General features: G+C 42.7%; 1 protein-coding gene across 5 annotated transcripts in view; it reads right to left on the bottom strand.

The window, feature by feature from the left end:
• The window catches only part of LOC100658996 (ATPase PAAT-like), a 41,430-nt gene that overhangs the window by 22,629 nt on the left and 3,468 nt on the right, over positions 1–15,333 (bottom strand). For 4 of the 5 annotated variants that reach the window (XR_010318045.1, XR_010318044.1, XR_010318046.1 and 1 more), the window contains exons 1-4: positions 10,457–11,596; positions 8,575–8,778; positions 7,497–7,569; positions 3,682–3,888 (exon numbers count right to left, since the gene is read on the bottom strand). Coding sequence is in view for 1 of the 5 variants with exons in the window: in XM_003419666.4 (XP_003419714.2) it covers positions 3,682–3,888; positions 7,497–7,569; positions 8,575–8,778; positions 10,457–10,620 (648 nt within the window). In the remaining 4 variants the exon portion in view is untranslated. Of the gene's footprint in view, positions 1–3,681; positions 3,889–7,496; positions 7,570–8,574; positions 8,779–10,456; positions 11,597–15,333 lie in introns of those variants that run through there. The other variant, XR_010318047.1, reaches the window with a different exon arrangement.

Raw genomic sequence — 15,333 nt, 5'->3', positions numbered from 1 at the left:
CAACAGAGAAAGTCCTCCCCTGGAGCTGCCACCCTGAATTCAGACTTCTAGCCTACTGGACGGTGAAAGAATAAACTTCTCTTTGTTAAAGCCATCCACTTGTGGTATTTCAGCTACAGCAGCACTAGATGACTAAGACAACACCTTTGTGAAGCAGGCTACTATCCCAAATTAAATGACGGAGATCAAGGCTAAAGTGACCTGGTCAAGGTAACACACCTAGTAAGTGGCAGAACTGTGACTTGAACCCAGGCCACCCAACTCCAGAGACAGAATTTTTAATCATTTATTGTAGTTATTCCTAAAAAAAGAAATTAAAACACTAGCATGCTAACTAAAATGGCATTGGCATACTTTAGGATTTCCACTAAAAAGGTCTTCTTAATTTGTGGTAATAAAATTCGGTACTCTCACAAGAGTCACAATAATCAGTAATTTTCTTCGAATTGTATCACTCAACTATCAACATAAGGTAAATCACTCATTTTTACCTTGGCATATCTTTTGCACCTAGTTTTCCATGAAGGCTACACCAGAAAGTTGTACTCCTCAAAGTGAGATGTTCTATGGATACACTTGTGGCATTTTCAGTGAGCTCCCTCTTGGCTGTCCACTATTAGAATTTGTAGGATAATAGAGTTAATGTTTTGTGGCCTCACCTTAACTGGCTATGCACTGTTATTTCATTTGAAAATTCTGGCTCACATGTGAGAGAAGGGCACGTCCTTGTTATGCTTTTTAAATTTTTGAGAAAAGCAAAACTATCTCTAGCATGCTGTTGTGTGTTGTTGAGTCAATTCTGACTCATATCAACCTATTAAGGCAGAGTAGAACTGCCCCAGATGGTTTCCTAGTCTGTAATCTTTATGGGGGCAGATCGCCAGGCCTTTTCTCCCACGGGGCCCCTGGTGGGTTCAAACTGCCAGCCTCTCAGTTAGCAGCAGAGCATTTTACCATTGCACCATCAAGGCTCCTACCTCTACCATAGCTAACTGTTAATTTATATGGCAATATAGTACATTCAAAACAGAATTCTACTATTGATTCTTATGAGGAGATATCATCCCACACTTATTGCTGCTCAACAGCTGTGAAAGATTTAAAAAAAAGTGGTCAAGAGATCTCTGATGAAACTATGATACGGGTTTAGAGGGAAAGGCTACTGTAAACGAGGTGGCTGGGGGAGGTCTCATTGAAGCTGAGACCTGAATAAGAGAAAGCCAGCCATGCCAAGATGTGCGAAGAGTGCAAAGGTCCTGGGGTAGGAATAAATTTTGGTATCTGAAAAATACACACATCAGAATGTCTGAAGCAAGGTGACCAAGGAGATGCAGCAGATGAGGTTGAGGAAGCGAGCTGGGCTCAGATCATAGAGGACAGGATGGAAAATCTGGATTCATTCTGAGTGTGATGGGAAGCAGTCAGGGGGCTTTACACGGGGGAAGGACGAGGTCTGAGCTGCCCTTTGAGATCATTCTGGTTGCACTGTGGAAAATGGATTGTACCACAGCAAGAAGACCAGTTAGGACCCTCCTGAGGTACTGAGATGAGACAATGGTGACAGAAAAAGAAAAGTATAGATCTCTGCATTTTTTGAAACCCTGCTTTCCATAGTTTCCATGATCATCAACTGCCCTGGTTCTCCTAACTCTACACATTGCTTCAATAATTAATAGTTCTAAGTTAATATTTGTAAGCTACACAAAAGTTACAAAGAGTCCTTTATTTGTACTATTTCTTTTTTTTTAATTGCGGTGAGCTACATGTACAAACCATTTGCCATTTTAATCATTTCTAAGTTTACAATTCTGTGACATTAATTACATTCACCACGTTTGGACTATTTCTTTTAAACTAACATTAACCCTGTGATCTTAGCAGTATTCTCACTTAGATTTTATCCATGAGAACATTCATCTTCAGCTTGTCAAAAGACACAGAATTCATCATTTCAGGACTACAGCTTGAATTCAGGTCGCCCAGTATCAAATCTCTTCTCTTGTTACTCTATCACTCTACTGTCTTTTCTTTTTTTTTTTTAAATAATACTTTGTTTTTAAAGTGAAAGTTTACAAAACAAATTAGATTCCCATTTACCAGCTTCTACACAAATCATTCCGTGATGTTGGTTACATTTCTCACCATGTGTCACCATCCTCATTCATTCCATTCTGGTTGTTCCATTTCCAGTACTCTGGTTTCCCTGCCCCCTTTTACCTTCTCATCTTTGCTTTACAGTAATTTTCGACCACTTGGTCTCACACAGATGATTTTTTAAAGAAGTTCATTACTCATGGGTGATATTATTTTATGAACCAATCTGTTATTTGGCCAAAAGGTGACCTCAAGGGATAATTCTGGTTTAAGGCTTAACGCTTATCTCAGGGCCACAGTCTCAGAGACTCTTCCAACCTCAATTCTCTAGTAAGTGTGGATTTTTTAAGAATTTGAGTTCTGTTTTATGTCTTCTTCCTTTTTTCTCTCCCTGTATCCTGACCAAATGCAGCTACTGTCCAGGGATCTTACTTCCTTGCTTCAATCTCTCCCTTCACACTTTCCCTGTCAGCTACTATAGGTACGACTCTCAAAACTCCCTCCCAACAAACCTGAAGACTCATGCAACTGCCCCAGTTTGTGTTTCCACATATTTATAGGATCTTTCCAGGTAATGTTTCATTCACATCCAAAACTCAATATGCCCCAAATTAAACTGTTCACGTGCCCCAAATGTCCTCCTCCCTTGGTTTCTGTTTACATTATTGGCATCATCATCCTTGAAACCTCGACTTCATGCTTGACTCCTATTTCTCCTGAAATGCCAATATGCAGTTAGTTGACAAACCCACTGTTTTAGCATCTCACAATCCAGCATCATGTTGCTATTTCCCAGTTCAGGCCCTCGTTATTTCTTATCTGGGTTAAAGAAGTAACCATGTAGCTGGTTTCTTCCTGTAGTCTCACTTTCTCCTGACTCATTTTTTTCCTTCTGATTCCCCTTATACATAACAGTGGATTAAAATTTCTTAAACATTGCTCAAAAACATCTACAAACTTTTAAATGATCTTGTAAAGCTCTCTATGATCTAGTCCCAATATACCGTTAGATTTTGCCTTTGTTCCCAGCAATATGAAATTTTTTTCCTAGTTACAACCTATTCCTTCTAGTTTTGAAGAATTTATTCATCCTAATCTCTTTGTCTGGAATCACCTCCCTCCAAATTTACTTGCCAAATCCTACCCCTCTTCTTCAAAGGCTCAGAAGAAATATCATCTCCTTCAGGAAGGCTTTCCTGATCACTCGCCCTTCATTTACATCACTAAAGACCCTTAAAGAATTGATCGTCTTGTACCCTCAAACGTGCTTCAATCAGTGCATCGCCCATTTCAAAGGTGCCTAATAAATACTTGCCGAATAAATGAGAGAATGAATTCATGGAAAATTGTGAAAATCTACAGTCAAAACACTTTGTGAGTAAGTTGATCTATATACTGTTATGTTTACAAAGCTAAACAAAGATAAAAATTAAATCAATAAAAAAAGTTCAAAGAAAAAATTCTAAGTCACTACCAACCAGAAACCAGTTCGGTCAATTCCAACTCATGGCAACCCCATGTGTAAGTAAACACCTTTATTAAAAACAATCTGTTTTGATATCTAGTAAGACATTCATTTCTGCTTACCCGCTGCTGAAGCCTAACCATATCCGTCAACTCTTCAGCTCCAGGTAATAACTTTGTCCCCATGGTCTCCATTACAGTTTGAATCCTGTACAGGTCTATCCTTGATCCTAGAGTGGAAGAGCTTGGTGAAGAATCTGCTGAGACCGGTCTCATGTGCACCACAACTTTACTGATGAATACACACTGCTTTTCACCAAAGGAGAGCAACTAGTACAAAACAAAAAATGTTCCAGAAAACAATAATGATATTAAAACAATCAGCATTTAAGATTGCTTTGTAGTATTACTTAAAGAGAGTAAAGTATTCAAGAATCCAAAAACTAACTTCAAGTATATTTTTAACTGCTCTCTAGAATAGTCATTGAAAATTTTCCAATTTATTATGCAGCTCAGAAGAACTACTTAAATTTAAAAAGTTCTTTTCGAACCAAAAGATTACATGTAAAATACAAAATGGGGATAAAATAAAGTTTTAATTACTTATTTAAGGAATTGAAAATAAACTATACCAGTATGAGACCTTAACACACTGCAACATGCTATAATATCATTTAATACAAAATAAGACTACAGTATCCTTAAGGACACAAAGTGGCTGTGACAAGGGGTAGCTGAGTGGCCATTAAGCGCTAGGCAAGGCCCCTTCACTACGTGTTCCTAGGATACACAGAAGAGGTAGAACATCAAAATTGCAAGCTGATCAGAAAAGAAGAGGCTGCTCTGGTGACAGGCAAAGGGACTTTCCAAAAGAAGTCATTTAAGAACAGACCCCAATGGTAACAGCAAGGGAACTTTCTAGGGGCACAGCAGATGTAACTTTCATAGAGGATTAAAATGCTTACCCTTACAAGACTGGCTCAAACTAACAGCTGAATAGTTAAAACTAGCAGCTGGGCTCCACTGGGGCATAAAATGTAGCCCCAGAGATCACCCACTTAGGAACCATCTTCAGAAGGACAACCTCCCAGCCAGCTGGCTGTGCGTCCACCTGCAGGGTGCCCTGCCATCAGTATCACTGCTGTCTTGTCTTGTAAAAGCACTGCTTAATAAAATGTTCTAGCATCATCAACTGCGCCTCTAGATTCATCTCTTGCGTTCTCAAACCCTGAGGGCTGCACCATCCAGACTCCCCAGACGTGACAAAGGCTTTCCAGAAGTCCATCCAAAGCATTTTACTAAAACACTAAATATCAGTCAGCCTTTTAGAATTCAGAGTTATAAGGGAATGTGAAGATAATCTATCTTGCTGGTTTACACGTTAAGAAAGATGAGGTTGGGGTGATTTCCTGACCTGTCAAAGGATTACCTGACTGGTAAAATCAGGCCTGGCACCTAGCTCTCCTGGCTTCTATCCTAGCAGTCTTTCTAGCACTTCATGCTGCCTCATTTCAGCCATGCTTCTGAGCCAAAGGACATTTCACGTGTGGTGTGGACAGCAGACTAGCAAAGTGGAAAGGGAACAGGCTTTAGAATCAGACAGACTGGGTTCGAAATATGGCTCTGCTACTTAACAGCCTGTGTGGCCCTGGGCAAATGCCGAGACCTGAGTCAGGAGTAAAACGTAGGAGGATAACAATGATTTCACGTGCTAGTGGTGAGGATTAAGTGGTAACATTACAATACCTACCACTAAGTGCTGAAAATCATGCATCAGTAACGATTATCATTATTTTAGCTTTCATATACTATTGCCCCAGAACAAGATTTCATACAGATGCTAGGATTCCCCTAAATGAAACAACCCTTTGAACTCCCATGTACTTCCACAGAACAGTTACATAATATTCACCTTCAGAGACACACACAGATCCTTATGTCACAGGAAGACCCAGTTCAAACCAGACTCATGATCAAAAAACTTTGAGTGGCACAAAGAATGTGACTGTCCTCAACAATTAAGGAAACACCTCATTAAATTTATACACTTACCACCCAAACCTCCCTCAGCTTTTTAATCCCATAGCCTGTCTCACCATCAGTTATTCTACTTGTTTCACTCCTTTAATCTGCTTATTATCTGTCTCTCCCTCCAGCCCCAACTAGATTATAAAGAATGAGAGGGCAGGCATTCTAATTTATTTTTTATAACCGATTGCTAAATGCCTAGTACAGTGTCTGGTATACAGCGGGCACTTAAAAACTTAGTGAATGAATCTATTTATTTAAACCTCTTCATATGCATTACTATTACCTGTTCCCACAGAGTCAATTTCAACTCATAGAAACCCTACAGGTCAGAGTAGAACTCCCATGGGGTTTTCAGGGAGCAGCTAGTGGATTCGAACTGCCAACATTTTGGTTAGCAATCAAGCTCTTAACCACTGCACTATCAGAGCTCCACTATTACTACATATTACCTAAAATAATGTCTTAGAATAATCAGTCCTCTAAGTTTGCAATGTGCTTCCTATAAAAATCACCTTTTTCTTATTTTAAAAGTTAAGTCTCTAGCAAGTGGTCATCTAAGATGCATCAATTGGTCCCAATCCACCTGGAGCAAAGGAGAATGAAGAACACCAAGGACACAAGGAAAATATGAGCCCAAGAGACAGAAAGAGCCACATAAACCAGAGACTCCATCAGCCTGAGACCAGAAGAACTAGATGGTGCCCGGCTACCACCAATGGCTGCCCTGACAGGAAACACAACAGAGAGTCCCTGATGAAGCAGGAGAGAGGTAGGATGCAGACCTCAAATTCTAGAAAAAAGATCAGACTTAAATGTCTGACTGAGCCTAGAGGGACCCCAGAGGACATGGCCCTGGACTCTCTGTTAGCCCAAAACTAAAACCATTCCCAAAGACAACTCTTCAGACAAAGATTAGACTGAATTATAAGACATAAAATGATACTGGTGAGGAGCATGCTTCTTAGCTCAAATAAACACATGAGACTAAGTGGGCAGCTTCTGTCCGCAAGTGAGATGAGAGGGCAGAGGGGGACAGGAGCTGGTTGAATGGACACGGGAAATACAGGGAGGAGAGGAGGAGTGTCACATTATGGGGAGAGCAACTAGGGTCACATAATAATGTGCGTATAAATTTTAGTATGAGAAGACTGAATTGTAGACTTTCACTTAAAGCACAATAAAAAAAAAAAAACAGAAAAAAAATTAAGCATCATAATCAACTATGAAATCAATAGGAGGTGTAGAATTTTAGGGAGAAAAAAAAAAAATCCAAGGATTTATCTTCTTCATCCCCTTAATTCTACCCATAAGGTAAGACCAAAGAGGTTTTAAAAAGACTTACCCAAGGCCACTCGGCCAGTCAGCAACAGAGCTGAATTAATATTCCGGGCTTGGATTTGTAGCTCAGTACCTTTTCCCTAGATTCCGGTGACGTCACTAGAGATCACCTCAACAATAGTTTTCATGTTCAAGACACCAGTCCAAATACCCGTAACTCTTAGATTCTCTTCACCGTAACTTCTCTAATTCTGTTCCAGCCTTCTTGATATAATGGGGCTAAAAATACTCGTGGTTTTTCTGGCACCACAGGTTTATATAAAGGTGCAATAATTTTTAGCTCAGTTTCCCAAGGCTTCAAAACATAGCACTACTGTATTAACAACAGTACATGCCACTACATTTCCAGAGCTAATAAATGGTCAAATTTCGAATGAAGAATTCAACCTTAAAACTGACTGATGACTTTTTAGAAAATGAATTTCTAGAAATATGTTTACTAAGTATTTCTGAACTAAAATTAGGGTTCAAGCTGGACAACTTGCATGACCAAACCAACAGAAGATAGGTCTATACAGCACAAAAACAAACACAATTGTCAAATTAGTTAAAATTTCGTGATGACTTACCTTTATTTTACAAGCATGTGTGGAAGACTCCAATTTTAAATATTTCTTAAAAAAAATAATTTTCTCATGTTTGCTAAAAACAGAAAAGTATACATTTCTTTTTACTTTCATACATTATGACTTAATAGTTACATTAAACAAACTGTTTCCAGGCCAGCACTTAAATTCTGAGAGTCTGTCTGCCCGGTAATGCATAAAGAACTGGGGTTCCCTACTCAACTGAACTCGGTATAAACACTGTGTCTGTCACTTACTATGTGGCAGAATTAAATTAGATAGCATACATACAATCTTGTAGCACAGACCATATATTAAAAGTTTAATAAGCATAGCTATTATTTCCAATATGCACAGAGTATAAAATAGTTCATATTTTGAATTAAATTAAAAAAAGATTAGGATAGAATCTTTGTAAGAGACCAGAAAAAAATCACAAAGTACAGTAAGCTGAGAACAGGTGAAATAAACTGGTGTGGCACAGTTTTGGATTCATGTAACATTTACAGTAAAACCTGAGAAAGCCAGAATCTGTGTAGGGTGAAAACCTATCAAAGAAGGAAAACTCAAATATTTTCCACTAAAATGAGCAATAGAAAAGTGGTAAGACTGCACCCTGTCAAAAGCAGAAAACTTTTGAGACCTGGAAAAACAAGGCAGTCCCGTTGAGTTCCAACTCTCACAGGTTTCACTGTATAACGGGCTTCCTAAAAGAAAATGTGTTCAAAGTTCCAGACTGTCTGACCGATTCATTTCTGGAAAACAGACCTCTGTGAGCTAAAGGAAAGAAACAAGAAAAAGTTACAAGGCTTCATTCCAGTCCAGAATCTTCCATTAACTAGCTATGACCCTCTACCAAATCACCCCCCTCTATTACCTCCAAATTTCCATACTGATAAAGGACCAATTACAGTCTCTTTAAGATCACTTAAACAGCTCAAAGTTCTATGCCTACTGGTACGTTTTTTCCTCTCTTCTCTAATGTCTGGCACCAATGTCAGAGAATTACCTATTGCAAATGCCGAGGAAAAAACAAAAACGCTAATTCCAAAGAATACTTCTGCATGTCTAAGTCACGAACCTGTCATCCAGGAGAGCACAAACATTCCTGCCCCTGCTAGTTCCACAGTACTCTTCTCCTGAGTACACCTCCATATTTCTTGCTGAACTTAAAATGCCAATAGAAACCATTTCTTCACCTCCATCAGGGTTACACGTCAGGTGAAGGAAGCAGGGGTTTTCATCTTGGCTGTTCAGGCTCCTCTGCAAAACCACCAGATCCTGGCTGGAAAAACAAATTGTTAAAAATATTACACAGTATAGCTCTCTAAATATTGTTCTTGACCCACATGTGACACTACAGGGCATGTCTGCTTATATATTTCATTTATGTTTGTATTTGAGGTCCAAACCTTGCCAACCACCCAACAAGTGCTCAATACAGAACATCTAATTAAATGATGCTTTAGATACCAGTGCGTACACCTCTATTCTTCCTTGATCCTCTACATTTTTCTCAACTCCCTAGAATTGTCACTGCATTTAATTAAAACCAAAACAGCTGCAAAGGACCTCTTAAAAGCATTGAAAAGCAAAAATGTCACCTTGAAGACTAAGGTGCACCTGACCCAAGCCATGGTATTTTCAATTGCATCATATCCATGTGAAAGCTGAACAATGAATAAGGAAAACCGAAGAAGAACTGATGCCTTTGAATTGTGGTGTTGGCAAAGAGTATTGAACATACCATGGACTGCCAAAACAACAAATAAATCTGTCTTGGAAGAAGTACAGCCAGAATGCTCCTTAGAAGCAAGGATGGTGAGACTCCGTCTTACATACTTGGGAAATGTTGTCAGGAGGGATCAGTCCCTGAAAAATGACACGCTTGGTAGAGTAGAGGATCTGCCAAAAAGAGGAAGACCCTCAACAAGATGGACTGACACAGTGGCCACAACAATGGGCTCAAGTCTAACAACTACTGTGAGGATGGCCCAGGACTGGGCAGTGTTTCCTTCTGCCATACATAGGGTCGCTCTGAGTCAGCACCAACTAGATGGCCCCTAACAACGGCAACCAGTTAATTAAATAAATAAAGTAGACACCTAGTGTGGACAAAGGAATGGGTCGGAAGGGGTAGGGGGGACAGAATGCAAAAAAAGACAAAAGTGTTATCTTTTTAAAAATTAAGCTTACTGAGGTTCTCTACAGTTGCACTTTTTTGATCCACAGAAGGTTTTAATTAATTTCGGGATGGGGTTCTGTACCCTATTTCTGATTTTGACATAAGTCCTGATTGTCACGATTAACATAAGAGTGATGTTTAAGGAACTCCGCATCTTCGGGTCACCTTCCAGATCCCTCTCACCACCCCTCTCCACACCTATGGTCCTCTCCCGCAGGACCCCATCCCACACCCTCAAGGCGACATTGGCCATGGCCCCTGGGACGCCCAGACCTCCATGCCCTCAATGCCACCTCGGCTGTGGCCCCAGGACGCCCTGTCCCACACCCTCAGGGCCACCTCGGCCGTGGCCCCCAGGACACCCCGTCCCACACCCTCGGGGCCACCTCGGCCGTGGCCCCGGGACGCCCCGTCCCGCACCCTCGGGGCCACCTCGGCCGTGGCCCCGGGACGCCCCGTCCCGCACCCTCGGGGCCACCTCGGCCGTGGCCCCCGGGACGCCCCGTCCCGTACCCTCGGGGCCACCTCGGCCGTGGCCCCGGGACGCCCCGTCCCGCACCCTCGGGGCCACCTCGGCCGTGGCCCCGGAAGACTCCGGACCACTCCCACCACAGACTCGCGGCTCCCGGGCCCCTCGCCGGTTCCCCCGCACAGATCTGTCACCAGCTCCGCCCTGGGCCCAGACCCTCGCCGCTCACCACCCGCTTCCCCGCACCGTCCCTCAGGAGCGCGGCTGTCACCGAGCGCAGCAGCCCCAGTCCCGGCCGGCCTCACACACCCGGGAGCAGGCGGCTCCAGCAGCTCCTCCCAGTCGAATTCCCCGGCGCCGAGACCTCCCCGGCTGAGAAAGAGGCTCTGTGTCAGGGCCCCGCACGGCGCATCCCAGGAGGAGGCCAAGGTCGGGCGGCGAGTCAGTCCCCGGTCCTCGGTCCCGGCTTCCATTCCGCCGCCTCCAGCCCTGGCCAGCCCGGAACCTCTCTTCCAGTGCCTGAGTTTCCGCCACTGCAGAGCTGAAGAGAGGAAGCAGAGTAACTTCCGGTCCGCCCAGCTTCAAAAGCAAGGCTAGCGGCGTCTCCTTACTGTGGGGAGAAAGCTGGAGAACGTTGGAACCCAGCAGCCGTAGACACGCGTGCGCATGATATCCAGATTAAGGAACAGGGGTCAAAACCTGCTGGGAGTCGGCTAACCAGTGGATGGAGCATGCGCAGTGACAGCGACTAGGCCGGCCTCGAGGCCTTTGCCCACGCGCGGTACGGTGCGCGTTGGAAGCGGAGTCGTTTTTCGACGTTGGCTTGGGTAAAACAAACCGAGTAGTCGGCCGTTGCTGGAATGGCAGACAGGAAAGGGGGACGGGTTGGTCAAAAGAAGAGAGTTTGTCGTTCAGGCAGGTGTGGTCTTGTCGCTTCACGCGCCCGGAAGTCCCTCCAGACCCAACAGGCCTCCAGGCTTTCGGCCTTTAGCTTCGGCGTGTGCAGCGCCCCTGCGGCTTTGGAGCAGCGGCACTGACCTACCAGGCTGTCGATTTTAGGATTTTGTTCTTTCTCTCCCTCACACACGCACATTCTAATGGAGAGGAGTTGAGGTGGATGCAGGCATTTTGGTTTTAACATGAGAGTCATGAACAGTATCATCGACTGGGCGGTGTTTGGGGCCCTGGCGGGTGGTGTCTGATGGGAGGAGTATTTTGACAACGTACCTTCGTGCTAAAAATTAAAAAGAACTATATTGAACTCTCATTAGTAAGTTTTTCTCAGTGGTATGGAATTGAGCAAATATGTATTTTGAGAATAATGGGAGGCGAGTTTCTTACTGATGGAGAAGGGAGTTACTGCTTAGAAAATATTGCAATCATTATTCCCTGTCTTTGAGCACACAGAATGTGACCCAGCTCCAGCTAGACTCACATTCAAAGACACACCAACTGGGCTGAGGCATAAGGACAATAGCTAAGACAATCTGGGGGGCGGGGGGGAAAGCTTTTAGGGAGACATTCACATAAATAGGACATAAAAGCCACTTTTTTTTTTTTTTTAATATTTAGAAGATAGTTACAAACCAAGAGGTCACTGGCCACAATGAAAGGCATACGTCCAGTATTTTCCCCTCCCTGAAAATATGCCAGACAATTCTGAGCTGGGCAGTAGTTCAAAATGGACCCTGGTCTTGAATGACCAATGTCCAAAAAGAGATGGGCGGAGTGAGGCAGGACCCCAAGAGTGCTATATTCTTTACCTGGCTTCCTCCCCTACAGTGTTGTTTTGAAAAATCATTTCCTTTGCTGGCCTCCACCATTCCCCAGCTTTGCATTTGAACCCTGCTTTTGCTTGGCAGTTACATGTGAACCCCATTGCACAGGCGTAGTATGATTAAGAATGTTGCTGATGCAGGAACTCCCAACTTGTAAACCCCTTTAAAAGTAACCTGCCTGCCTGCCCGCCCTTGGTGAGCAGTCTTGGCAGCAGCAGATCTGACTGACTCCCTTTTCCTTGTATAACGAAATAAAGGTGGCTTTCTTGTTCTCCCACCTTGGTCTCTCATTTATTGGCCAATATGAGTCATGCCAAGTAAGGACCTGGGGTTTCCACCCAGTAACATTACAAATATGAAAAGGAGGAAGTCTAAAACAACCCTGTGCTGTTGGCTTGGGATTAAAGGTACTGCTGTGAACTCATGAGATAGATGGGTGGATGATAAAGATATTTCCCAGCTCTCTTTGCTGAGATGGACAAGAAGCAATGACATACCAGTAATAATGAGCACACCATTCTCCATGGAAAGGAAGTAAGGAGTTAAATGGTTAAAAATAATACCCTTGAAAGTAACATAAAAGAATCTAAAACCTTTACAATATATGTGATCCTCAATGTTGAGGATACAGTCAGAAACTACTCGACAAAGAAATAGGAAAATGTGATCCATTCATAAGAGAATAAAATTTTTAAAGGGGGCCATGGACTAATGATGAAAGTATTATGAGCCAAGGGTAATCCAGTAGTAGGGACTGAGGGAGGAAGAGAAAATGAACCTGAAGTTCAAAACTCTAAAAGACTTCGTGTTACCAGGTAACAATGCTTATGCCAAAAAATTTTCAGGCAAAAAAATAAAAGCCAAAAAAAGTGTAGTGCTGAACACTGACGAGGATGTGCCTGCTGTGCATTCCTTAAGTACCGGGAAAGCTGCAGACACGGTATTAACTACAGATAAGACTGAGACAGTAGTGGTGACAATGACACTGAGCCCAGATGCTATGATGAAAATGTATAATCAGTTAATTGCTTGCCTAGAGAAATACGCACTTACTAGCAAGCAGTTATGGCAGTTTACTCCATGAACAGAAACTGCCTAGACAGAAACTGATGCTAACACGAAAACTGGCACTGAAATAAGTCTTTAGAAAGGCCATGTATCTTCTTGTTTTCTCCCTTAAGAATCCTGTTCCTGACCTGTATCAGTTAACTACAGCAACAATGATGCTACGTAACAACCACAAATCTCAGTGCCATATGAAAATAAGTTCACGTGTCTATCAGTTGGCTGGGGGCTGGATGTCTAGGCTGGAGTCTGCTGGGCAGCTCTTCTGATCCATGCTAGGGTCACTCACCTTCGGGCTAGGGGGAGGTCCAGTGATTTAAGCCGGACTCAGCTGAGGCAGCTCTGCTCCACATGTCTCTCTTCCTCCTCCTGGGACCAGTCTAGACTTGGAACTTGCACACTCACTTTCACCTCATTCTATTGGCCAAACTCAAAGTCATATTGGAATATCTTCAACTCTAGTGCAAGAAACTGCAACTATACATGGGAAAAGGTATGGTTACAGGGAGGATGAAGAAATGGGAAAATGTAATCTACCACACGATCCACTCTCGTATCTGATGATGAAGGCATAATCTTTTCCAAGATTCTCAAGTAACCAGATGGAATGCATATTTAATATATGTGAACTTTTGAACTTGTATAGGCTTGAAGTTTTACTGAAAGTTTTTCCTATGAATCAGAAGTACTAATTTATAGTCTCTCTCTACACACACACTCTCATACAGTATATATATATATATATATATATATATTCACTAGTTGATTTTTCCCACATAATGATCCTTTTATGGTCCTTATTTATCCATTTATCCTACAGGATAAATACGTTTCACTGCAGAAATATTAATGTATTTGATTCCACAGTGCCATCCTACAGCCTCAGTGAAGGTGTTGTATGTACTACTGATCTAAAATCCAAAAAAAAAATCAATTTTTGAAACACAACTGGCTGCAGCGGTTTCAGTTAAGGGATTGTGAATCTGTAGAGGCCTGGAATGAAAAGGTTCCAGTGAAGATGGATACATACTTTGGAGAGAAAATGGAGACTTGTAGATGAATTGGATTTGGGGGTGAAGGAAAGGGCAGAATCAAGGTTGACTACTAGGTTTGCTGGGTGGATCGCTGTGCCCTTTTTTGAGATGAGGAAGGAGAAAGCAAGCTACATAGGTTTTGGAGGGCAATCAAATTGATCTGGGGTCAAAAAATGTTTAAATCTCTAACAGTTGCAGTTGGACTGATCTTGACATAATTTCCAGATACCACTGCTATGTTCATTCTGTCCCAACTGCCCTAATTCTAGAAATGTCTGTCAACCTGTGATCCATTTTCCCTCTCTAGACAGATCTAGTCGTTAATCCTTGACCCTTTTTTGCACACAGGCTCTTTTGATGGAGAATGGGCACATCCTCACCCCGTCCTGTTGTTCCCAGTCAGATTTGCCTGCCGGGGTCCATCTAACACAGAAGACTAATGTGTAGATTCAATCCACCAAACATGTACTGAGCTCAGAGAGAATGCTGGGAATCGTGATGGGTGTAGGCCTCAGAGAAAGATCTCTGTTAAAGAGGGGTGGAATCTATACATGATTTTTGGTTAATTTCTCCCACATCACTATTTTCTCATTTCCAGCTGTGCAGAGACCCAGCCTTGGCTCACTGCATGCAGGAACAAGCAGACCACAGAAGGCAGGCACACTGACCATGCACTGCAGAAGAATAACTTCTGGGGTTCCAAGCTCTGGGTGAGAAAAGCCTGAAGTGTGCCAAGAGCAACTCCCTTCCCAATAAAATGGGCAGCCCTCAGCCCCGCTGTTGGACCCAAATCCACCTACCCAATCCTATGTCCAATATTGTATCTCTAGGACTAATGCAATGCTGCCATGTTGGCACCCTGCTAATTTAAAAGAATCACATGCTTAGTATATCTCTCATCACACCATCACCTTTTTTTGACCCTCAAGTAAAACTAAGGTCTGTGGAGAAAGCTTTACAAATTCAAGGGCATAGTCTAATTAACGGTGATGTCAATGTCATGGAAACCCTGGTGGCGTAATGGTCAGGTGCTATGGCTGCTAACCAAAAGGTTGGCAGTTCAAATCCACCAGGCACTCCTTGGAAACTCTACGGGGCAGTTCTACTCTGTCCTATAGAGTCACTATGAGTCAGAATTGACTCTACAGCAGTGGGTTTGGTTTTTGGTTCTGGTCAATGTCACATGCTTATTTTTGAACCTGTAATTGAAGAGTGCTTTTTTTTTTTTTTTGGTATGCTGTTGTTAGGTGCTGGGGAGTCAATTTTTGACTCATAGTAACCCCGTGAGACAGAGCAGAACTGCCTCGTA

The sequence above is a fragment of the Loxodonta africana genome, chromosome 16 (assembly GCF_030014295.1).
Source record: "Loxodonta africana isolate mLoxAfr1 chromosome 16, mLoxAfr1.hap2, whole genome shotgun sequence".
Classification (NCBI taxonomy): domain Eukaryota; kingdom Metazoa; phylum Chordata; class Mammalia; order Proboscidea; family Elephantidae; genus Loxodonta; species Loxodonta africana.
The sequence above is the reverse complement of the archived record's forward strand: the minus strand, read 5'-3'. Positions and strand labels throughout refer to the sequence as shown.